Raw genomic sequence first — 27,319 nt, forward strand, 5'->3', positions numbered from 1 at the left:
GTGTAACCAGTGCATGGACATGGGTATCAGGTCCCCCCATACTGGCACAGAAACAAGATTGCAGAATGCAATGCCTGCTTTGATACCAGTGTCCACAAAATGGCCCCTGCCTGCTTACTGCAATTGTGAATTCCAAGGCTGAAGAAAATGAGTTTAAATTAATTTATATAGTGTAACTAAAGTTTATTTTGCTTGACAAACACAATAGAAAACAATTTGGAATTATTTCTTAAGGTGACAGGTCCCTTTAACTAAACATTAATAAATAACTGACATTGATAAATGCATTCATGCTACAATATATGTACTGAAGATTGGCACCTGAGTCCGACATTTACTGTGGCTTTGTTTTTAATTGCCATGACTTTATTTAAAATAAAGGTTTTTACAAGATTGAGTTTTTGAGATCTGAGTTTTTTTTAAATAAATAAGCAAGTTTGAGTTTGGCAAGTTTTCACATTTTTTTTAATGAAAAATTCACAATTCAAAATTCATTTTTTTTAGCTGAGAGAAAGTCTGAGAAATGTGAGTTTTGGAAACCCTAATTACATGACATTTAGCACAAAAAAAGTTGAGTTAAAATCAATTACCGTATATACTCGAGTATAAGCCGATCCGAATATAAGCCGAGGTACCTAATTTTACCTAAGAAAATTGTAAAACCTTATTGACTCGAGTATAAGCCTAGGGTGGGAAATGCAGCCGCTACTGCTAAGTTTTAACAATCAAAATAAATACCAATAAAATTACATTATTTGAGGCATCAGCGGGGTATAGGTTTTTCAATATTTATTTCAAAGAAAAACAGTAAACTAGCTCTGTAAGCGGAGAACAAAAACAATATGAGTACTACCCCACGCTCATTGCACATTGGCAAACTGGCAGCAGACCCAGTCCCAGAGGGATGTAAGGGGAAATAAGTATTGCTAGTGGGAGCCTAGGCCAGGGCACTGGAGGGTCTGGTTGCGGGGGGCCTAATTTGCACACAAAGGAGAGAGGGTGCTATTCTAAAGGGACCCATGGCACCCGACTCGAGTATAAGCCGAGGGTGACTTTTTCAGCACATTTTGGGTGCTGAAAAACTAGGCTTATACTCGAGTATATACAGTATATTCAAGTGTTAATAAATCAACCCTTATGAAAGATGGCCATAAAGTAATTCTGATATTTTTGGATAATGGGCTTCTGGATAAGGGATCCCATATCTGTACTTTGCAAAACTAGGGGGCACATTTACTAAAATTCGTTTTTTTTCTGGCCTTTAGTCATATGAATTTGACATAAATTCGAATTAAACTCAATCATTGCTGTATTTATAAAATGTCACGATAATGCTTGAATCGTTCGAACTAAAATTTTGAGTTTACATTCGAAAATTGTTAAAACTCAACAAATTTGATCTTAAATGGACATTTGTTTCCATGAATCCTCTTTGTTTTTTCCAAACAGGAATTGCTCCAGCAGCCATTTTAGAAGCACTGGCGCTTTTGAAAAACAATATTGTGTAAAAAGTTTCACTTTAAAGTAGGTGAAACTGAAAACAATCATAGAATTAACTCCCCTTGAAAAGCGTGAAATAGAAAACAATGAGGGGATTAAATTCCCCTTGAAAAGTGTGAAACTGAAAACAGTGAGGGGATTAAGTTCCCCTTGAACTGGGTAAAACTGAAAACAATGAGTGGGTTAACTTGTCCTTGAAAATGTGTTAGGGACAGGCTGTCACTCACTATTCAATTCCTCTACTATTCTAAGCCTCCATAGGACTCAATGGTACTTGACAGTAGCGATGAGCGAATCTGTCCCGTTTCGCTTCGCCAATAAATTTGGTGAAAAATTTGCAAAACGAAAAAAATGTCGCGCGGAAATTTGTCGCCCTTTTGATGCGCGACTATTCTTTGGACAATTTTTGGCCACGTGACTATTCTTTTGACGCCCGCGACTATTCTTCCAACAATTTTTGGACACGCTGTGAATTTTTCCGTGGCTAATTTTTTGATCCATTTTGCGAAACAATCCGCTAATGGCAAAATGTGGAAATTCGCCATGAATCCATGCCTGGCAAAACATTTCGCCCATCACTACTTGACAGATCAAAACTGTCGAATTTTTATTTTACAAATAAAAAAGTTCACTAAACATTAATAAATCACGAATTATGGGAGTAATTCTCGAAATTTTTCTGGTAATAATAAAAAAATCAAGTTCTAGGTATAATGGTTTATCAAAATGTTATAAGTCCGGCCTAATAGGCACAGATTTGCACATAATTTAGGTTACATTCCTTGATCTTGACACTGTAGACTATTAAACTCCTTCGGATTCATCCCCAAGTGAGTGTAAATATACTCAGGACAAAGACATCTTATATATGAAGTATCAGACGAATGTGAGTGGCAAATGATGGGAGTAGAATACATTTTGCCACACATCATTTCTGCCAGTTAACCTCATTCGGGTCAGGTTGTGGCTGTTCATTCATGTGCCATCTGGATTTTAAGACTGTATTAGTCATTCATGGGAAGTGGAGACTGTTATGTCGGACGTGGGTGACATACATATCATGGCTCTCTGTCTGCTATATTTTCAGGTGGCTGTAACTGCTCAATAGGGTTTCAAATGCATGACTTATAAAGAGAAGTATTTATAACTATTTTAAGTTCTATACTGATCACAAACCACAAATCTTCATTCCCTAAAAGAAAGAAAGCTGAATAGCAAGATTGACAGCAAAATAACCGTCTTTCATACATGACATTGAGCATAAGCCAGGAACTGTAAATGTCATATATAATTGCCTGTTCCATTTACTGTCACAAGGGTCAAAACTCCAGTAGGATGAACATAATGAAACTTTTGCTTTCATTTCAGGTAATGTCTTAGACACTGGTTTTAACTATTTTCCACCCTTAAAATCGCTGGGGGCATATACAATAACAAATATTTTGGATGAATGGGGAGCACAATCTTAATAAGAAAAGAGTGCAGTTATTTCTGGCAATCGAGCTATAAATAGAAGGGGCAGATTTATTACTATTGATGAGTGAATTTTTTCACCAGGCATGGATTCGCAGCGAATTCCTGCATTTCGCTATTGATGAATTGTTTCGCATCAAAAATAGGTGCGGCCGCAGGAAAAAAAAACGGCAAAAGCGTTTTGCAGATTTTTTGGCTTTTTGTGAATTTTCCTGTTGTTTTGTGAATTTGTCGACGAAGTAAAATGGGACAGATTCACTCATCACTATTTATTAATGCTCAACTTGTTTTTTTTTCTGACAACCTGAATAGTGATGGGCAAAATTTTTCGGCTGGCATGGATTTGCGGTAAAAACTCTGCACGAAAATCTATTTTGACCCTTGCAAACATTTTTGTACTCACAATTAGCGCTGGGTGAAATAATTTGCCATTGGCGGATTATTTCATGAAATGTGCGGAAATGGGCTGCGGGAAAATTAGCTTGCGACAAAAATTTGTCGCCCAGGTACAAAAACATTGTCACCTGCGTACAAAAAATAATACACGTAAAAAAAAAAGTTGCGTTTGTCAAAAATATTACACGCGCGACAATTGTTTTTTCGCCCCTTCACGAATCTTCAAAGATTTGTGATTTTTTTCGCGAGATGGGACTGCTTCGCTTATCACTACTCACAACACTGTTTCGCGAAATTTTTAAATATTCATGAATTTTTCAGTGATTTTTCACCGAAACAGGACAGATTTGCTTATCACTAAACCTGAAAACCTAAAAAAATCCTAAGTTCCACCATGTTTTTCCCTCCAGAACCAAAACCATTTTACCCTATTTTACATTAAGTATATTTCCAATAATCCACGTCTTAATATCCAATTAAGGGCCACCCAAGGGATTCCCAATAATTTGTAATTTTTCCCAAGTGACAGTTTCCTGATTTTCAGAAAACTTTTTATTGGTATTGATGAAAGTGTTTAACAAACTGACACATTTATCAAAACATTTTCTACTTTAATCAGTTTATCAGTTCATCAGAATCCATTTGGTTCCTCACAGCAGTTAAACACCCCAATGAATTGATAAGCCAAAGGAAATTAATTGACACTGCATTAACATTCTACTGTGCAGTGCTGAGTACATAAGTATTGCTTTATAAATAAAGATATACATACATACAGTACATACATACATTAGTGATATGCAAGTAAATGGGTGCTTAATAATATGGCAGAAATGTATCAGTAGTAACACAGAGAATGATAAGGGCATCAGCCTGCTTTTTTTTTTTTTTTACTAAGGGGCAGATTTATTAATATTAACATTTTTACCATGATTATTTGCTGGAATTATAAGTTTTTGCAAATCTGTGTTAGAATATTGCTATGTATTTTGTTTTGCCTGGGAAAGAATGGGGGAAAAATGCAGAGACACCCATTGACTTAATGCTTTACTTACCTCTGCATATCTTAACTACCATCTGGTGAGTGTGCAACTACACCACTCTGCCATTTGTATATTTTATCTGCACTTTGCCATTATTTAGAGTTATAGGCATAACTCTTTCTTTTCAGTTTCATTAACTTTTGAAACATATTGCACTATTTTGTATTTTTATTTTTTATTTTTCATGCGCTTCCAACACACTGGTTTTGACATAAGAAAAAACATCCATTGACTACCATGCCTTTGCCACAAAAAAACCCAAGAAACCCTTTCATTGACTTTAATGCATTTGGCACAAGGAAAATGTCCACATTTGGGGGCTCATTCGGCCCGTTCGTGGGTTAGTAAATGTGCCCCCAAATGTTTTTTTAGCAATGATCGGTATTTTGCGATTTTTCGTAGCAATTCCGAAAGTTGCACAAAATCTGGCGATTTTTTCGTAGCGTTAAAACTTTGCGCGAAAAGTCGCGCCTTTTTCGTAGCCATTCCGAAAGTTGCGCAAAATGTTGCGATTTTTTCGTAGCATTAAAAAGTCGCGCCTTTTTCGCAGCTTTCGCGCAGAGTACGAAACATTCGGATTCATTCAAGCTTCAGTATGGTGACTTTTCTTGGGCCGGGTTGGAGCTGCAGAGTGCCATTGAGCCCTATGGGAGGCTTTCCTTGGGCCAGGTTGGAGCTGCAGAGTGCCATTGAGCCCTATGGGAGGCTTTCCTTGGGCCGGGTTGGAGCTGCAGAGTGCCATTGAGCCCTATGGGAGACTTTCCTTGGGCCGGGTTGGAGCTGCAGAGTGCCATTGAGCCCTATGGGAGACTTTCCTTGGGCCGGGTTGGAGCTGCAGAGTGCCATTGAGCCCTATGGGAGACTTTTCTTGGGCCCTTGGGCCGGGTTGGAGCTGCAGGGTGCCATTGAGCCCTATGGGAGACTTTCCTTGGGCCGGGTTGGAGCTGCAGAGTGCCATTGAGTCCTATGGGAGACTTTCCTTGGGCCGGGTTGGAGCTGCAGAGTGCCATTGAGCCCTATGGGAGACTTTTCTTGGGCCAGGTTGGAGCTGCAGGGTGCCATTGAGTCCTATGGGAGACTTTCCTTGGGCCGGGTTGGGGCTGCAGGGTGCCATTGAGCCCTATGGGAGACTTTCCTTGGGCCGGGTTGGAGCTGCAGAGTGCCATTGAGCCCTATGGGAGACTTTCCTTGGGCCAGGTTGGAGCTGCAGAGTGCCATTGAGCCCTATGGGAGACTTTCCTTGGGCCAGGTTGGAGCTGCAGAGTGCCATTGAGCCCTATGGGAGACTTTCCTTGGGCCGGGTTGGGGCTGCAGGGTGCCATTGAGCCCTATGGGAGACTTTTCTTGGGCCAGGTTGGAGCTGCAGGGTGCCATTGAGTCCTATGGGAGACTTTCCTTGGGCCAGGTTGGAGCTGCAGGGTGCCATTGAGTCCTATGGGAGACTTTCCTTGGGCCGGGTTGGAGCTGCAGAGTGCCATTGAGCCCTATGGGAGACTTTCCTTGGGCCAGGTTGGAGCTGCAGGGTGCCATTGAGTCCTATGGGAGACTTCCAAAATCATGCTAAGTCTGAAAGTTTCGCCCACCGCTTACGAGCGCTCAATACGAAAAAGTCGCAACAAGATACGAGCGAATCGTAATGGCTACGAAAAACTTGCGTTTTTCGTGCAAGTCGTAATGGCTACGAAAAACTCGCGTTTTTTCGCGCAAAACTCGCGACAATTTCCGTAAAGGCGTAAAGGCGCCAAAAAAATCGCAAAAAATACGAAAAAGTCACAAAATGTTCGTTTTCCAATAGGAATTTTTCCAATTCGGATTCGAATTCGTGTCTTAGTAAATCAGCCCCTTGGTGTAAGAAAATACTTGAGAAAAACACCCATTGACTCCAATGTGTTTGGAATGAACATACAATTCAAGAAAGGGTTCGATGTCTTTGAAGAAATTATAAAACACCAGAATTATTTTATATGGGATTTACTTTTGCATGTTTATCTATTAGCCCTATTATCCTTATGGAGTCGTAAATGGTCATTTTCTTGTCAAATGTTTCATTTGCCTAAAAAAAGTAGTAAAAAGTATAATTTTATAAAATGTTTAAAAAGACCTCAATAATATTAATTTATATAATGAATATCATACAAAGGCCTGGAGTACCAACACCCAAGGGGTTATTTATCAACGCTTAGAATTTTTTCCCTGCAATATGGTCTTTTGTTTTAAAAATCATGAATTTCAATGGTTAAAAAGAATGCAAAAAAATGCAAATATAAAGCTTTAACATCTAAAAGCTTGCAAGAGCATGTAGAAGTCAATAGGATTCGACCTAGTCAAAATTTCAACTATTTAGTCAATTTACGGTAGTCAAGATTTTCAGGCTTTGGACCCATTAAAAATTACAGAAGAATTACAAATTCTTGGTATTTGAGGTTTTTTTAATTTACATTTTTACCATAATTTTATTCAGATTTTTTAATATATGAATTAACATTTGCTTTTTTTTATTTGAGGTTAGAAAGTAAGAAAAAATATGAAAATGACAGAAATAAGATTTTTTTCTCACTGAGGCCCACTTATCAAATTTGGAGATAGAGGGGGGAAAATTCACAATGGGAGAAAAATCTGCGGCCAAGCACACTGAACACTACCTTATTTTAGAAAAAAAAGTGACAAAATATTCTCGGTCTCATCTTTCAGTGTAATACAAAATGAATGAAAAACTTGATGAGTTTACATGAGTTTTTTTGTTGTTTATTTATGGATAGTAAAGTACTGATGACTAGGGTTAGGTTTGCTAAACAATATTTCTCTAGGGAATTATGTGATTTAAGCATAGAAATTTTAACTTCATGTAGGTCAAAGGGGGGAGTAATACAGGTATAGAACCCGTTATCCAGAATGCTCAGGACCAAGGGTATTCTGGATAAGGGGACTTTCCATAATTTGGATCTCCATACCTTAAGTCTACTAAAGAATCAATAAAATATGAATTAAACCCAATAGGACTGTTTTGCATCCAATAAGGATTATTTATATCTTAGTTGGGATCAAGTAAAAGGTACTGTTTTATTATTACAGAGAAAAAGGAAATCAGTTTTAAAATTTTGAATTATTTGATTAAAATGGAGTATATGGTAGACGGGCTTTCCGTAATTTGGAACTTTCTGGATAACGGGTTTCCGGATAAGGGATCCCATACCTGTAGTACTTTGCAAATGGGGCAAAGAGAAAAAAGGGACAAAGTTCCATTCCAATTCTATCACATTGGAACATTTCTGTAAAAGGCTTATACAGTAGCAAAGTTGAACAAAATTAGTAATATTTACAAACTTTGGCCATATTTCAACTTCAGCTCTGTATAAACTACTGTTCCTCTGAGGTCTGTATCAGCTTCCTGAATAGTTACTGAGAGATAAAGAATAGAAAACTATAGGTTAAAAAGGAAGCGGAGAAGCCAAGTAGAAGCAACATGAATAACAAAGCTGAGTTCAGGGCAGGTTGTCTCACAGTCTATAGCACCAGGCACACACATTACACATTGTTCTAACTGAGCCCCATAGGAGGTGTAAGATCTCCTTCTGAGTTCAGAACAGTATCCGCTTCTCTCCGTGTCTCTCCTTAACACAAAGCCAGGCAGATACTGCTACACCAACAGGGCTCAGGAACAAAGCCTCCCTGCTAGCAGGGTCTGGAATTGGGAAGCAGCAAAACACCAGAGGGTCCGACGTTTAACCCTTACAATGTTGAGTTATCTAATGGATCTAATGGTGCATATGCTTCTGTCTGCTTGTAACTGCATATGACAGTTGCTTTTACTTTGTATATACTTTCCTTTAACAACAAACTAGTCCTATTTAATACTTGCCAGTATTTGAATTAAAAAAAAAAAAATCAAATTGCTTATTTAGCTGCCTTTTTTTGCCATTGTCCATCAGTTTTGACATCAGTAAATTTTAGTGCTGTAATTCTGCTTTTATACCAAAATGTCAAAGGGCAAGTTTTAGAGTTCTTCCATCTTATTATAATTATTATTATTATTATTATTATTATTGGGGCTGACATTTCTGGGCATGTATCATCCAAATGCTATTCCATTTCTACATCGGTTGCTTATCTGTTGCCAGTGGTTATATATATAGTAGTAAAATTTTTTGCTGCAAAAAAGCCCATTGACTTCAATGCATTTTGCTTGAAAAAAACACTGCAAAAGAATGGCCATTGACCCCAATGTATTTTGTGCAAAATAACTACCACGAAAAAACGACCAATGACTTTAATCTATTTCATGAATTTTTGCAGCTTCACAAATTTTGTGAGGGTTTTGCTAAATTTTTGGGTGAAATGGAAAGGGAAAGCTTCGCTCAACACTATTTATTGCAAAAAATGCTTAAATTAATATAAACTATATAGAAATCTTGGTTTTGAATGCAATAAATGTTTGCCTGGGGGTGGTACTGATATCCAGCAGGGCCCAACCAGTGGCTCAGAGGCAACATGTTGCTCCCCAACCCCTTGGATGTTGCTCTCAGTGCCCCCAAACCAGGTAGTTATTTTTGAATTCCTGACTTGGGGGCAAGTTTAGGTTGAATAAAAACAAGATTTACTGCCAAATAAAGCCCCTGTAAGCTGATAGTGTGCATAGAGGCTGCCTAATAGCCAATCTTAGCCCTTATTTGGCGCCTCCATGAACTTTTATGGTGCTTGTGTTGCTCTCCAAGTCTTTTTACATTTGACTGTGGCTCATGAGTAAGATAGGTTGGGGACCCCTGGCTTAAAGTATGCCTTTATCTACATGGTGGTCAACCTGGCGTTATACACAAACGTCACATATTGCTGCCATGGTGGCCTCATGAGTTTACTGAAGCCGAATTACTTTCAGTCAATTAAAACAGAGTTGTGTGTTTATCTTTACACTGCCACAGGCTGTAAAATGTAAGATTTGTAAATTTCTCAAAAATGTTATAGTTCAAAAAATTGCAGCAAAATATTTGAGTGTTCAGCCAATAATTTACCTTAAGGCTGGGCATTGAGGAATATCAGAAGGAGCCATAAACAATGCTCCAAATATCACTTTAATTGGCTTTCATGCTTTGTCTTTTTCAAGGGGGTCCAGCCCCCTTGAGGCCTACCAACAGACCTGCCTGACCAACATCTGGCTGAATATTACCCAGATCTCTTCACCTCTTGTATCGGTTATTGATTGCTTTATATGTTACTCTGTATGTCCAATGTATGAAACCCACTTATTGTACAGCGCTGCGTAACATGTTGGCGCTTTATAAATAAATGTTAATAATAATAATAATAATAATATCATTGGCAGGTTTGTGTCTGATGAGGACATGTTGTATCTGATTGGCCTGTAGGCTGCTCTGTAGGATCAGCTTGATTTTGCTCTTTGTGTGGGTGGGCAAATCTTTGCAGATCTGACAAAACCTTGCCAAAGCAGCAGATCTAGCAATGTTTGGTCAGTTTTAGAAACATTAAGGCATTTACATTATGCAGGACAGGGTAACGGGCAAAATCACTCATATTTTTTGCCCAATGATTTGCAGGGTCTCTAAATGGAGAGCAAGAACTGGGTGTTCCCAATGAATACAGCATTACCTGCATTTGGCAGCACTATATTCATGTGGGCAGGGCACATAGTATACACAGTAATTCAGTTTGGATTTTACATTCATATAGCAAACAGAAAAGGCAGAATTTGTCTGCATCTTATTTTTGTTGCATACTCATACACAGATTTAAAACTCTTATCTGTAACATTGTGTTTGCACTTTTCCCTGTAGATCTGATATGCTGTAATTGAAGGGCAGCCAATCCGTAGCTTTCCAGCTATCAATAGGAGTTGGCTGGCCCCATTTAAATTCCTAAGCCCTGTAAGATAGAACAATTTCTTTGACACCTTGGGTGGAAAATAAAGTGCTTAAAGGTTAACTTGCACAGCTTCAGATAAACAAGTCGGCTCTTTTTTTTTTTTACACAGAATTATCATAAAGCCAAAATGTAAGGACTAAAAAGCAAGCATCTATATTAACCTTTTCTGAGCTTTAGTCTTTCACTTTGGGAAACATATCAAATTCAACAAATGCCAAAGATCAATCCCCAACCTTTTCTTTCTGAATTTTGACATTTATAAGGCAGATTACACCTTTCCATCCCTCGGATAGCAGAAGGCAGCGATACTATAAAATTGCACACAATGCTAATAGAAATAACCTTTAGCAGCCGGGAGAGGAATCATTGCTCAAAATGTTGGATGAACACAACGTAATTCTGAGTGAAGGAGAACTTTTGGATTTTACATATTTTGCATTTTACTGTGTAGCTGGATAATAGAATATCACTAGCATATAGGCACTGCTCTTTCTGAGCTGATTTCACTGGATCATTCAGACACTCTATAAACTGAACGAGATCACAAAGGGAACGTGGGGTGCAGCCTCTGCTGGATCCTAGTAGCTGAAGTCCTCCTACACTACCAATTATGCACATAGAATGTTAAGCTCAGACAGTTGCCCATATCAAGGCACATATGTACCAAAGCAGCAGAGCATGTCCCACTGTGTTTCACTAGATTTATTTAATTCATACATATCATGCCCAGTTATTGGCCTCAACCTCAAGGTTGTTCACTCCCTGCTTTGTCTCCAACAAAGTGTATCACTTGATACATAAACCCTCCTGCACCTACCACCTGGCCATGTATGAGTTGTGGCAAATGCCAAAGGGCCTTGTGAAAGCGGTTGTTTTGGCCTCTGTGTATTTTTAATGCCAAGGCCTATTTTAAATTCCAGCATGGAACTGTCTGCCACTGCCCAAACACTTCAGAGCCCTGCATTCCTTGGTTCATCTCTGTTCTCATCTCCCCATATTGTCCATTTTGGAGAATTTTGAAAATGTGAAAATTTTTAGAAATCTGCGCTAGAATTGACTCCAATGCATTTGGCGCAAACAAAAACACCCACCCACCCAATAAAAAAATGCCCATTGTCTATAATAAATTTGGCACGTGAAAAAATGCCATTGACTAATGCATTTTGGCACAAGGAAAAAGTGGCAAAATACACACCATTGACAAAAATTTGCCATTTTGTAACTTTTTAGTGGTTTAAGAAATGTCCATTTAAAAATTGATCAGTTTTGCTAATCCCTATATTTGACCACACTGCTCACCATAAGAATCATGCAAATAGTCATTCCCCCTGCTTGCACCTCGCCTTGGGAATGCTCTACCATCTTGCACCAGGAAAGCTCCCACAGTATCTCTATTCTCAAACCTCCTTAAAAAAATGACTTTCTAGTGATTCTACAATGCTACTGATTATACTGATGCCACAGAGATACATTATTTCTGTAATCAAATCTGAGACCTGTTTCTTGTGACACACTGGTTCCTCCTCTTCTCCATGTCCAAGGAACATGCTCAGCTGATGCTCTTACGTTCCACCCACACAGGCTCTCATCAAAGTCACATGAAGGAAAGGAGTCTGAGAAAAAAACAAAGGTTGTACATAATAATTACATTTTGGGTTTTGAGATTAAGGTCATAAAAGTCCACATGAACAAGAAAGAGATTTGGTAAAGGTTCTAAATGAGTGTGTGCATTGCCCATGCATGGAAATGATGTCCTATTTGTAAATTGTTTTTTACGGTTCTTTTTCATTGAGCAATAAGGGATGTATAAAGATAGGGCTCGTTGTTAGGTTAGGTAAAGTATGTTCTGTTACCTTCTGTGTATGGATTACATGACATGTAGGACATTTTTTTTACCAGTAAGTATATAAAAATACATCCAGAAAGCTTGGGACCTGGGGTTTTCTGGATAAAGTTAGATTACCCAGGTTTCCAAAGTGAAATCCAGGGACAGGAACTTTAATACCATGCCCACTTTTATTGCCGTACACCCACTCAACACCACAGACACATATTTTAATCTTAATATATTGTCCTGGAAAAGTTCAGGAAATAAAGGGGGTCAGGTGACAGAAGATCAACCCTCCTCCTGTCCTGCAATAGCAATGATTCCTGGTGGGGGGGTTTGCTCTGTTTCCACAGGGACATCTGGCGACAGCTTTCAAAGACACTTTCTGGAGTCAATTTTCCATGGGGACAGGTAGCTTGAAGCATTGCAATGCATTGGATTATATTTGGCGTCCACAGTGTCTCTCCTGGTGCAACATCTAAGTGTAGGCTGCACTGCAAACACAGCGGCTGCACAGAGTTCACACATCTCCGGTACATACAACACAAAGTGCAGCCAGACCATGAATTATTGAGGGAAGCAGACTGGCGGCCTACTAGCTCCGAATTGCCTTTATGTATTGTGATAAGTTCAGGAGCGTGTGGGATCGGTTCCAATGTGCAGTGTAAGAATTTTATAAATACAAATTCTGAGCAAATCACTGATTTTTTCCTTTAAATAAAGCCAACATATGTTTTATTCATGGTCGGTAGAAAGTGTATCTTTGCCAAAAAGCTGCATTTTAACAAACTTTTAAATAAAAGTAGAAATACATCCATCTTTAAAGGCAATCGAAGGGCCAGCTGGCTCCATTAAATGACACATTTCGAAAAGCGAGAGACTATAAGCAACCTGTGCCCTGGTTTCCATACACATGGCAATTCATTTGTCATTTGGGCATTGAGTGACAGAAATTTAGGGACAGCATGCTAAATTTTTAAGTTTTGCTCCCATACGGAGCAATGGGGACCTCTCCCCACGGCTCCGCATGGGAGTTTAAATTTACGCGCATGCGCGCTCGGGAAGGGGAGGATGGGCGACCAACAGGGGTGGCCTTGGACTTCATTCCAACTGTTTACTGTATATACTCGAGTATAAGCCTAGTTTTTCAGCACCCAAAATGTGCTGAAAAAGTCACCCTCGGCTTATACTCGAGTCGGGTGCCATGGGTCCCTCTAGACTAGCACCCTCTCTCCTTTGTGTGCAAATTAGGCCCCCCGCAACCAGACCCTCCAGTGCCCTGGCCTAGGCTCCCACTAGCAATACTTATTTCCCCTTACATCCCTCCGGGACTGGGTCTGCTGCAAGTTTGCCAATGTGCAGTGAGCGTGGGGTAGTACTCATATTGTTTTTGTTGACCCTCTTCTCCGCTTACAGAGCTAGTTTACTGTTTTTCTTTGAAATAAATATTAAAAAACATATACCCCACTGATGCCTCATTTAATGTAATTTTATTGGTATTTATTTTGATTGTTAAAACTTAGCAGTAGCGGCTGCATTTCCCACCCTAGGCTTATACTCGAGTCAATAAGGTTTTACAATTTTCTTAGGTAAAATTAGGTACCTCGGCTTATATTCGGATCGGCTTATACTCGAGTATATACGGTAATTAATTTCGAGCACTCCACGTATCACAAAACAACTACACAAATATCCTTTCACTAATTATAAAAAAGTCACCAAGGAGTTCCATGACCATATAAAGACACTAGGCCTCGCTAATCACAGATTTTATTAGATGACGTAATTCTGATATTACTGTATTCATGGCTTTTGTGTATTATATGTTTGCCATAGACCCAACAATCACAGAGGTAGCCCACGTATAGGGAGGACAATGTGATACAGATGATTGTGCTGATGATTTACAACGTAAAGGCCACCGTGCCTCTCTGAATTTGCCCACCATGTATATGGGAATAGTTCACTTTTATGCAGGCAGGAGGTGGTTGGGACTGTTTAGAGGGGCTACTTATTAAAAAACATATGAGAATTTAGTTACCCTTTAAACAGAGGGATTTGCATCTTGCATTCTAAATGACACTAGAGGCGTACCTGGGATTGCTATATATGCCCATGTACCACCTCTACAGTTTTCATTCACTAAGTTGTGCCTGTGGGGGGCAGGGGTTGCAAATGGGAAAAAACATGGCACCTTGGACCTGTTTTTTATACTTTTCACCTCCATTACTGTAAATGAGCCCATTGATACTCTGATTTATACTATCAGTGCATAACTCCCTATACCCTAATGTAATAATGTAAGTGTTTATGCGCAGAAATCTTGCCTATAATGTGGTTAGATGGTTATGACTGCCAGAATTACTGGTAAATCAGTGTACAGATAGATGTGAACCCAAGGACTCATCAGTTGCAGAAAAATTGAGCTTATTTCATATCTAAATTCCTGGCGCATTTTGTGACCCATTACGTAATCAGAGGCATATGGTATTCTGACGTGGTTTGGTGAGTGACCCAAAACTTTAGCTTTTACAAGTATTACCTTCATGGGAAGGGTCTGGGGCATAAGCGCCCGGACCATGTGCTGAAAGCAGCAAGCGCTAGAATTGTCACTAATATTTTGCCATATGGCTTGAACAGAAACTGATGTTTAATACAGTAAGGGGCAGATTTATCAAAATGCGAGTTTAGAGCTTAATATGTAAAAACTCACCCACTTTCAATTGATTTCTATGGGAGTTTTAGAAGCATTTATATCAATGGGTTAATCATGGGTTAAGAATGGTTTCATCATTTCATCATCTATATGCAGTTTATATTTTTGAGCATTGCATAGCTGCTACCATTTTGGGGTGATAAAAAATTACGTGAATGACCACACTGTGTTAATAAATAGCCTCCTAGTTGCCATACATTTATATAACTGGTCTATATTTCAAAGCTTTATCACTTTGCTGCCAACAATAATAGTAAAGTCAAGCTCAATTCACATATTACATTTGCGTATTTGCTTAATGTGATTAATTAAAATGCACATATGCACAGAAATATAAACTAAAATGGATTTGACACATACCAACAACACTGGAACATCCTTCATTGAATGAAATATCATCGATGGCGATAGTTTTAGAGGCTATGTCTTTCCCAAAAGCTTTAGCTTGGATGACAACCTGTTAAGATGTTTAACAGAACAGAAAGTGAGTATTGTTAGCATTCACATAATATCCCCCATGGCAAACACATTCACACATAGAATTATATTAACCTTTATTAATAAGGGATGTAGGAAACATTCTTCTGCATTACATAACCCTCATAACCATGATTACGGCACTAAAAAGCACAGAAATCCATCTATTTGAGCTTTTAGCCTATGTCTATGTAACTCCATGTCACTGCACCTAACAGCCAATCAGGTCTGCACAGTAGGAAAGTAAAGTGCAAGCTCTGCAATTACTTGGATCAAGTTGGGCATAAGAACAGATCAACACACACCCACACCAGTTTATAATAGACCAGTAGATGTCTGTGAACTGTCCCTAAAGTGGCTTGTAGTCAACCTGCATGGAGGGCATGATTATGTTTAATCCTAGAGACCCAGCTGTAGTATCATATCCCTGGGAAAACACAGTGTAAGTGTTACCAGAAAATGTTCTAGGGTCATTGCCATTTGTCACATAGATTCTACATTTTGTAGTATGAACTATTCCCTATTGTCTAGTTGAAAAATATTTTCTGAATGAAGCATTCACCATTTGTGCCATTAGAATGTTTGTTTGTTTGTCTGACAAACACAGTCAGTTGCCTGCTTCAGATGGAGTGAAGTAGTGGACTGAAACAGATGGAAGGTTTGATGACCATGAAAATTCTAGTTTAAGATTGGAAATGGCCTGTAGTATTAATAAACTAGGAGAATTATAGAGCAGTATTGACCTGATTTGTTAAAGGACAATGAAAGGTTAATATAAATTAAAAGTAAGTCTAAAGGCATTCTTTTCAAGTACTTACTGCATATCTAAATTCCCAGATCCCTGCTTGCTTCTCTGAGATATGGTGCTGGCAGCCTACAGCAGTGTGAAGCCTACAGTGACATCACTGAAATCTCTCTCCCCTTCCTGTAGGTGCCAGCGGCAGCCTTCCTATTCTCTGAGCATGTGTGTAACTTGATTCTGTCTCCTGTTCTGAGCTACACATGCCCACCAGCCAATCAGAAGCGGATCTGGCAGAGGGGAGGGGGGAAGGAATGAAACACATGTGCAGTATGAAGCAAGGTAGGAAAGGAAGGGAGAATACCTTTTTAGAGATGGCTGCCTGTTCTAGAAAATGTGAAGTAAGTGTGACTGAGTAAATATATGATTAGGTGAGCCAAAAGTGTGGCGCTTTTACTAAACAATAGGAGGACTATTGGGCAGTATGATTTTTACATTTTGACTTGCATTCTCCTTTAATCTAGTTCCTTTATTAGGCAGAGATTCATAAACTTTGACCACAGGAAGAATAGCATCACAACGATATCTACTTTATTTGCTGCCCTGGAAGCTTAAGATGAGAAGCAGTGAGTTCTTAGGTTCATTATTTCTTGAAAAAAGAAATGCTTGCTTACAATGGAATGGGAAATGGCATTACCATATTTTGGAGCTTTCTGGATATCAGGTTTCAAGATACTAGATCCCATACTTACTCACCGGTGGCTGTGCCACTTAAGGCTCTTTTTTTTTACATATCTAGGCAAATCCAAGGAAGTAGATTATCAACCGGAACCTTACCCTATCTGACAAGGAGTCTAAATCCCCCCATCCAGCTTATTGACTCCTCCATTGGGTGGAGCACAGATTAGAAATGGTTGCTTTAAAGGAACAGTAACACAAAAAAATGAAAGTATTTTAAAGTAATTAGAATATAATGTATTGTTGCCCTGCACTGGTAAAATGAGTGTGTTGGCTACAGAAACTCTACTATAGTTTATATAAATAAGCTGCTGTGTAGCCATGGGGGCAGCCATTAAAGCTGGACAAAGGGAGAAAAGGCACAGGTTACATAGCAGATAACAGATAAGCTCTGTAGAATATAAGGGGGTTTTATCTGTTATCTGCTATGTGCCTGTGCCTTTTAAGGTGGCCATACACGCACCGATATTATCGTACGAAACCTCGTTTCGTACGATAATCGGTGCGTGTATGGCATGTCAGCGAGCCGACCGATATCGCAGGAAGCTGCTGAAATCGGTCGGCTCGCCGATCGGCCAAGTTAGAAAATTTTGATCGGGCGCCATAGAAGGCGCCTGACCAAAATTCTCCCTTCAGAGCTGAATCGGCAGAAGGAGGTAGAAATCCTATTGTTTCTACCTCCTTACCTGCCGATTCAGCCCTGAATGGTGTGTGGCGGATCTGACGATGTTTCGTGCGACCGATGGTCGTACGAAACATCGTCGGATCGCCACGTGTATGGCCAGCTTTATGGCTGCCCCCATAGCTACACAGCAGCTTTGTTTATATAAACTATAGTAGTCCTTCTAAGGCAAACACACCAGTTGTACCAATGCAGGGCAACAGTACATTATACTGTAATTACTTTTATACACTTATACACTTTTATACACTGTTCCTTTAAGGAGACTATAACACTACCTAATGGCTCTGAGAGATAATTATGAGGGTTGAAGCCAGCCAGTCAGAGGACAATAGTGGCAAGGTGTAAGTGATTGCACAAACCTTTCATAAAACTTCCACTAGACAAACATAAAGTTATGGCTTTTGACTTAAAGCAGAAATAGTTTACTAACATGAAATCTGTTTTTCCATTAGTCTGTGTGTGCTTTGCTTTAGAATTCCAACCATGTAGTCCATGTAGTATTCTCTAACAAATGCTTCTCCGTGTCCTTCCTAAGCATATCCAAATCATCGTCATCAATATATCCAAATCAAATATTTATTTCACATATTCACTATTATTAGTTGGCTTAATGACCTACAGCCATATCCAAAAACATGCATTGTTTTTATAATGTGCAACATAGCCCATTAATGTAAATACATTCAGGATTTTCTAGCCTTTTTTTTACCTCACTTTTTGTTCATAAATATGAACATGCAAATTGAAGGCATATTTCTTGTTTGCACAGAACTCTGCATATTTTGACTTGTACTTATTTATAGTGGCCATGCTGCTAGCCTTGGCTTATATAAACATAAAATTGTATCATATCTACCACAGACCAATGAGCATTTTGTTGAGACTTTAACTCTAGGAGACATTTCAAGCTCAGCAAGCACTGTATTCCTAAATATAGAGGTTTAGTGCATAATAAGAACATTGCTTTCATTTTGTACTCTCTTTTTTTCTGGGGTAATTAACTGAATTTAAACCTTACTTTAATATTATATATATATATATATATATATATATGTATAAAGCAAGACAATGAGCCGCACACACAGGGACTTTGTTAGAAAACAAAAAAATATTTAATGAAAAAGATCCAACGTTTCGAGCACCAACTGTGCTCTTCCTCAGGGACAAACCAAAAAAAACAAATATACATATATATATATATATATATATATATTTTCCATTTTTATTGGTTTTTGATCATCATTTCCTTACTTTCGTAATATACGTAAAGTGCAATTCACAACAACCTCAACAAAAATAATGTAAATCTGAATTCTCTTAGATAGCTGTTCACATTAAAACATAGCAATTGTAATGGAAATATAGACCTCTTTTATGGGGTGCACCAAGAATTGCCGGGCAATGTGTTTTTTTCATAGGTTTCAGGTGAAACTGGCAAATGTAGAATCTACACCTGGTCAAGACCAGGTCTGGACTGGCAATTTGTGCACTTTGGCAAATGCCAGAGGGGCTGATGTAAGATGCCATAGACAGTCACTATTTATTGGGCTTGGTGGGGAGCTGTTTGGGCCTCTGTGTACTTGAAATGTCAGAGTCTATTTTGGATCCGAGTCTAGGCCTGGTCAAGACTGAAGATCAGTGATCCCCAACCAGTGGCTCGTGAGCAACATGTTGCTCCCCAGTCCCTTGGATGTTGATCCTAGTGGCCTCAAAGCAGGTTCTTATTTTTGAATTCTTGGCTTGGAGGCATGTTTTGGTTGCATAAAATCCAGGTGTACTGCCAAACAGAGACTCCTGTAGGCTGCCAGTACACATAGCCAGTACAAATAGCCAATCACGACCCTTATTTGGCACCCCAGGAACTTTTTTAAGCTTGTGTTGCTCCCCAACTCTTTTTACATTTGAATATGGCTCATAGGTAAAAAGGTTGAAGATCTCTGCTGTAGATTATACAAACTGAGGCACATAAAGGGTTAAAGCCTTGCATTTATCGAAATCTGCTTTACACATATTGTGCTTTTAGCAACAAGCACTTTTTCTTGTTTGTTTTGCAATCTGCTAGAAAAACCCCCAACACAAAGAAAAAGATATTGCGTGAATCTTTATAGGTGGAGGTTGATGCACTTCTTCTGCTTTGTTTTATGGAGAAAGCTAAAGTTCTATTTGGTCCCATTCCATTCTGACTGTACAGTCCCCAAAGAATGTGTAATTGTTTGCAGAGCTCAGCTGCACTCAGCACCTGGCATTTAGTCATCTAAATTATTCTTAATAACAGATTGTTTCTGCTGTTCTGGAGCTCTTGTTGGAACACGGACAACGGGATCAGGAGAAGACTTTCCAGGGCGATTCCAGACTGTTGTTTTAATTTAATCTGCAAAGTTAAAAGCCATTTTTGGGCTGAAAAAAAGGATTGTTCTTTCCAAGCAGATTAGCCAAATGCTCTCTGCTGAAAAAATATTTTTAAGGTTAAAAATCATGGAAAAATAATCAAAATGGAGTTAGCTGAGCTATAGTCTATGTGTGTTATTATAACGCCTCAGAGTACAGGTTTGGGACCTGTTATCCAGAATGAATTTTCTGATCTTTCCGTAATTTGCATCACTATACCGTAATTCTACTAAAAAAATAATTTGAACATGAATTAAACCCAATAGGATTGTTTTGCCACCAATAAGGATTAATTATATCTTAGTTGGGATCAAGTACAATCTACTGTTTTACTATCAAAGGAGGGTAAGGCAACCACAAAATACTGTATATACTCTTGTACTACTCAATGTTAGTTAAAAAATGAATTTATTTCAATCTATTAATTCAATAATGGATGGATTCATATTTTTTTTAACTAACATTGAGTTGTACAGGAGTATATATTTTGTGGTTGCATTACCCTCCATTGATCACTAGGGGTGTCTCTACATACTACTCACTCACATGTTGCTCCCCAACCCCTTGGATGTTGCTCCCAGGGGCCTCAAAGTAGATGCTAATTTTCCTGGATTGGAGGCAAGTTTTGGTTGCATAAAAACCAGTTGTACTGCCCAACAGAGCCTCATGCAGGCTGCCAGTCCACATAGGAGCTAGCAAATAGCCAATCACAGCTCTTATTTGGCACCCTCTTGAACATTTTTCATGCTTGTGTTGCTCCCTAACTCTTTCTATATTTGAGTGTGGCTCATGGGTAAAAAAAGTTAGGGATCCCAGCTCTAGTTCATGCCTATGTTGACCAAATTCTTGGGTTCCTTGCTGTTTTTTTCCTTATTCACTGTTTTATTATTACAGAGAAAAAGGAAATTATTTTTAAGAATGGGAATTATTTGATTAAAATGGAGGATATAGGAGATGGCCTTCCTGTAATTTGGAATTTTCTGGTTAATGGGTTTCCAGATAATGGATCCCATACCTGTACTGTTAATGTAGCCCATTTCCACCTGGCATAGTCTGTACATAAAAACCAAGAGAGATAGCCAGCTGCAGAAAGCAGAACTCAGTCGTCCGTTTACTAAAGTTCGTTAAAATTGTCTATAACTCATCGGCAATTAACTCTGCAAATACTGTCAGTGCCAAAACAAACACAGCTCCAATTTCTAAGGTTTGTTGCTCCTAATTTGTCTTGTGATCCCTGCCATTATTTACCCAAGAGCTCATTATTGTGGCGCGAGTTTATTGGTATCAGCTTGGATCTAAACTGTTTTAAATCTTGCTGAATTTTTAGCATAGTTAATATGACTTTATAATTGTATTCATAAAGTACGGTTATCAAGTTGTCCATATCTTAGCAATTTCTCATTTTATCATAACATTATGAACAATAAATGACTTTTTTTTAACTTTTTTTTATAATCATGTCATTCAATTATAATACATTTCTATGCATCCTGCTTCCCAAATAAAACTCACTAATGGACATAAGTTAAAAACTGGATAGGTTAAAACCAGACATTGTACCCCAACTGTAAGATGATTTGGTGCCATTATTGGTAGAATCAAGCTTGGCACAGCTTGGCAATAAAATTGGTGGGACACAAACAGCTTTTGAAGTGTGAATGCAATTATAGGTTGAAGCAAGTGTGCCAAAAAAAGTAAAGTTTATTAAACTGACTGAAATTTCTTTAGCATTAGTAAACTGTACCCTTTGTAAAGTATGCAATCATCATTGTTATATTCCATTGTCCATTAATTCTATCTGTGTACTTGTTTTCTACCCAGCTGGCCATCTAAAGGAGATCTTAATGCCACCTCCTGCCACAACCTCATAGTTCCCCTACGCTGGAAGAGCAAGTGGTGACCTGACCTGTGTTTGGGTTTTTCATTTATTTATTTCCTGTTATTTATATGGTGCTGACACATTTCCACAGCTCTTTAAAGTGATTATTCATCATTCCCTGCCCCCAGAGGAGCTTACAATCTAAGGCCCCTATCACATTCACACACACTATGGTCAATTTAGTCAAAAGTCAATTAACTTCTTACTTGCATAAAAAACAGGTTTACTACCAAGCAGAGTCTTCTATAGGCTGCCAGTCCACATAGGGGCTGCCTAATAACTAATCACAGCCCTTATTTGGGTCCCCTGGGTACATTTTTCATGCTTGTGTAGCTCATGGATAAAAAAAAATGTTGGGTACCTGATTTACAGGAAACACCATACATATGCCTATTTACTACAAAACTATTTACTACAAAAGAGATTTTGTTGAAGGGTTGGTCAAGCTGTGGAATTGGTTCTGGATCAGGCAGAGCACCCAAGGGTAGACTGATCAGGCAGCTGCAGTATTTTCGATTTTGGGACAGGTAGCTTCATTGCAGCTGGCACTTGGATGTGTAGATGTGGAGTAGCTGGCTGCGGAACAGTCAGTTGAAGAGCATCTGGCATGGAGACAAGCAGCTGTGGGGTAAGATACTATAGATGGAACTAGGACAGGCACCTGTAGTGTAAGTGACTGGCACAGACAACTGGAAAGTACTGTAGCCAAGTATCTCCACAGCCTGAAAGATAAAGAAGGTGCTACTCATGGCAGAGTACCCCAGTCATTTGTTTGCACTTCACACTGTGTTGCATTCACAGGAAAATGTTACACGTCTATGATTCAGTCATTGCTCAACAGTAGGAAACCAACCTTGAACTTTTCAGAGCTGCTGATAGTAATGACTGCCCTTCTCCACATATTCTCTTCGCTGGATTCCTGTATCCAAATGTCGGTTATGGAATCTTGAGACTTCCTTTCTAGTCCCACTGATAATGTACCATTTAGATCAGAGATGAAATAGAAAAATCTCAACTAGGAAAAACAAAATATGAATCTCTTTAATCACAATGCCACCATTTTGGCACTGGCACTAAATATCAACTGTTCTTGTGTTTTTGTTATTATTATGGATTTACTTATACAGGATATGAACTTCCTTAGCAGTGCTGATCGCCCATGGCTTATGCAGATGTTACTGGACTACAGTTATTAGTATTCTCCAAAATCTTACCATGGGTTTAACCATTCTGGAAGCTGCAGCCCAAAAGTTTAAAACAACATTGTTCGACTGAACCAGGGCCAGCTTCCTCGCTGCCAAGATAATAAGCTCAGTATTACAAAACAGCTCCCTTTCCCTTATTGCTGCCTAAATATCAGACTTACAGAACAGTAAAAAGGAGTTCATTATAATTCTGACTGATAATATAAACTGTCTTCTCCTCCTTATGCGGTTATTTATGAAAGGCAATAAATGAATTTCGTAATTAAAGAAAATATAAACCCTTAAAACAATTGCTCAGAGCTCAGTGGCCAGTGCTAATGCAATTTACGGAATTTCTTTTTCTAGATTTAGCATATTAGCAGTTGTTACACTGCTAATATAATGAAATTGAAACAACAGTGCCACCTACAGGTCAATTCTGCAGACCAAGCTGGCAGTCAGGAGAACATTTCAGAAGAAGAAGAAGAGAAAAGTCTTCTGATGTTGCTCTGAGTAAAAAAAAAGTAGAAAAAGATCTTCTCTACTCTATCAAAGCAACATCAGAAGATATTACCCAAGCAAGGGCTGAACCCTATAATAGGGCTATGTTTGTGTTCATAAAGGCATGGCACTCACTGGTAAACTTCCCCAAACAGAAGGAAAACCAGACAAATGAAATCTGAGATGCCGACTTGACAAGGTATCTGCTATCAATGAAGAGACTGGACTTGAAAATGATTATCCACTCTTCTGAGCAGCAGCCCCAATAGCTTTACCCTTCTCACTGGCCCAATTCCTCCCCAGTTCAAGCCCTGCTGCTAGATACTGAATATTATTTCCTGAATAAATGGAAACCTTCCTAGACATACCTGACAAGGTGCACGCTCCTGTGTTGGAAGGAACTCCTTGCTTCTGAGAACTGCATGATCACTGGGGTCTTTGTGAGATGAGAATGCCAAAAACTGAGCTGTTGATATAAAAAATATTGTTGTTATCCTTTAAAGCCTGTTGGCGTGGATGTTCAAAAATATACTTAACTTATGTTTTACCTTTAAACCTTTCATTGCCACAGACTGTAGTCATTACAGAGCCTGCATAAAGAGAAAATATTGCTGGCATTGTAGAACCTACAGTATGTTTATGGATTTCCCCTTGACCTATGCCGTACATTTATTTTCATGGCAAAGTGGGGCACAGATCAAAGAGTGACCACATTAGTGAAAGAAAGAGTTAAAGTGGTCAGAGTGTATTAAAAGTACTATTGTGATTATTTATTATTTTGTTTCTGTATCTAATGGAAATATTGAGAGGTGAGTAGTGATTCATTTTTCATAGATGGCGAATAGATGGTGAATTTTTCACCAGGCATGGATTCTCGGTAAATTTCCATGTTTCCCCATTGGTGGATGTTTGTCTCGAAACAGGCAACAAAATTCACAGCGGAAAAAAAAACAAATTTTTCGCCATTTCGCAAATCTTTTGAAAAATTGGAGAATTTTTTGGCAAAGTGAAATGGGACAGATTCACTTATTACTAGAGGTGAATATAGTGTATAGTAAAGGTCTTTCCCCAGTCTTCTATAAAGGTTTTCCAACTCTGCTAGCTCATTTGGCTTTGCCTATGGATCAGTTACTTTTAATATAGCGTAGGGCCACTGGATACCTTCTCTTATCATATACATTGCTTTAGGAATACAAGCCTGATGTTGCAGAATGTATGATTTCAAATTATAGTTCATAAATCTAAAGCTCCAGAATACAATCACATCAAAATGCAAAGTGGCATTCAATATCACAAAATTTATACTGTTTTGCTACATATGGTGCAGTTGTATTGCTCCGGGCTGGTTTCACATTGCTTCTGATATACACAAAGTTTATGGAACTCTTGCCCAGTGGTTCTGATTAGTTCCGTGAGCGGGTTTGCCAAGAGTAGAAATACATAGAAAAAGAAAGAGGTTTGACATTTGAACAACTGCTGAGTATACTGGTAATGACGACACTAGTGATATACTCATAGTCATATTTTGCAATTACAGGTATGGGATCCCTTATACGGAAACCCATTATCCAGACAGCTCCGAATTACTGAAAGCCCGTCTCCCATAGTAGACTCCATTTTAATCAAATAATTCAGAATTTTAAAACTGATTTCCTTTTTCTCTGTAATAATAAAACAGTACCTTATAATTGATCCCAACTAAGATATAATTAATCCTTATTGGATGCAAAACAGTCCTATTGGGTTTGATTAATGATTTTTTAGTAGACTTAAGGTATGGAGATCCAAATTACGGAAAGACCCCTTATCCGGAATACCCTTGATCCCGAGCATTCTGTATAATGGGTCCTATACCTGTATATAAGTTATTTATTGGCAATGAAATGTAATTGAAATTAAAAATAAAATACATATTAATATATGGTCTACCACAAGTAGGATCCTGTTTAGTGACATTTGTATTATAGTATTTTGTACACAAATTGGAACCTTATAAACCATTATAACCTATGGCTGCAAATTTTCCAGAATTCAATGCCAATATTGCTTGGAACCATTGTCAGAATAGTTCTCACACCACAGTTTTTATTTAATATGGAAGTCTATGGGAAATGTCCATAGGCACATTTTTTTACATGTACAGAATAGAATCAAATAGTGCAGTATGTTTGAAGTAAATTAATAATGTTCAGTGCTGGTATAGTTGATCCTTTGATGTGGAGACTGTAGCGCAAAGCACTAAGGGCCACGAAATTGCTCCCTGGGCTACAGGCCTTTTAAGCCACACTCGGCACATTGCATCAGTTTTAAAAGTGCAGTAATGTTGGCCCCTGAATGATGCGCAAGCTGTGGGCCCTTACAGGAGATGCCCGGGGCCCCTTTCTGAATGAAGTGCTACATTCAAAACAAGGTCCAGCTCTTTGTGCTCCATTGTAGGACAAGCATTGCTGTTGGCACAAGGCTTTTGTAAGTCTGGCTCCCTTGGTGCTCCCTAGCCTGTGTACTGTATGTGAATGATACTTAACCTGGGGGTAACCTGTGGGGCAAAGTGCAAAAAAGGGTGTTTTGCTGGTTTCTCAAATAATGCCTTAATGGCTTTGTAATATAGCAATTGTATTCCATGATATCTTTCCTTGCTATGTTTATTCATCGCTTTATATAGAGCCCAAGCAACTCCACAACTTCAGCAAGTTATTAAGAATGTGTTTTATCGCGGTTTGTATTGAATTGCCTCCGTGGGTGACTTCTACTTTTATTTATAGATGAAAGGAGATCCAGCAGCCTCTTCAGAAATAAGTCTTATTGGAGATGCATTTTATTCCAGTCTAGACGGCATTTTTGTTTATTGGATCTGCTCGGCAGCAAACAAAATAATTTATCTCTGCTATAAAGGAATGATAAGCCGCTCTCATTCTTCAATAGATTTAAGTTGTTATGGGTAATTTTTGAATATGCCATTGATTTGATGTGGGAACGGTAACAGAGTCATTTAGAATGATAGCTTTTCTAATCCATTTCTTATGCTGAAACTCGACAGGTAGTTACAGATATCCCGTCAGCAATGCACTTTCCCTAAACTTTATAGTTAGATTTCATAAGATTAAACTGCAAACTCTTCTGGGCACTGATATCCCTCCTTAAGTAAGAAAAAGGCTGCATTAAAACATATGTGTTTTTCAACCTTAGTGACTAATAACAAAGAACTAGATAATATAACCCAATATAGTTCCTAAATAGTATCCTTTGACTCTGCTGAGCATAAACTGACAGACAGATATAAGGGGAACACAATAACAGGGTCGGACTGGGGGGTGAAGGGCCCACCGGCCTCCCGCCCCAGGGGCCCTGCAGGTGCCCGCGCCCATAGCCCCCCCCCGGAGGGGCACCCCTAACCCCCCTTGCAGGGCCCCCCACCCGACGCCCTCCCCCGAGTGTGTAAAATTAACGCGTCAGGGCAGGAGCGGTTGGGAAGGGGGAGCGCCGCAAGGGTCGGGACTGGGCCGCTGGGGCCCACTAGAGCCGGGGTCCACCGCGATTTTTCCCGGTGGCCCGGTGGCCCAGTCCGACCCTGCACAATAACAACGTGTTTTCCCATAATGCACCCTTTCTCCCAGAAAGTTGCATAGTAGTTGCAGTAGGGAGTTGCACCTGACACAGTTCTGGATGATTGGGCACCAAACATTTTCAAAGTCCGAGAGAGTGACAGTCAGTGAGAGTGATGAGTGCTCCCTGTTCTTTTGCAGTTAGCACACTGCACCAATTAACCCAGGGCACTGTGGAACCCTGGTCCAGAGGTGGTGGTACTGTAGCTCCAGGGTTCCTCTGTGTCAATAGGTACAACTGTGCTCGCTTTGGAACAGGAGGAAGCAAGGACTGAGTGGCACTGAGCACAACTACA

At 39.0% G+C, this 27,319-nt stretch overlaps 1 protein-coding gene across 1 annotated transcript in view; it reads right to left on the reverse strand.

Annotated features, from left to right (window-relative positions):
• The window catches only part of malrd1 (MAM and LDL receptor class A domain containing 1), a 229,223-nt gene that overhangs the window by 191,293 nt on the left and 10,611 nt on the right, over positions 1 to 27,319 (reverse strand). The window contains 4 exon segments of the mRNA NM_001310114.1: positions 11,783 to 11,899; positions 15,191 to 15,287; positions 22,590 to 22,751; positions 23,790 to 23,887. Of these exon segments, the coding sequence (NP_001297043.1) occupies positions 11,783 to 11,899; positions 15,191 to 15,287; positions 22,590 to 22,751; positions 23,790 to 23,887 (474 nt within the window).

Source organism: Xenopus tropicalis, chromosome 6 (assembly GCF_000004195.4).
Source record: "Xenopus tropicalis strain Nigerian chromosome 6, UCB_Xtro_10.0, whole genome shotgun sequence".
NCBI classification, from domain to species: domain Eukaryota; kingdom Metazoa; phylum Chordata; class Amphibia; order Anura; family Pipidae; genus Xenopus; species Xenopus tropicalis.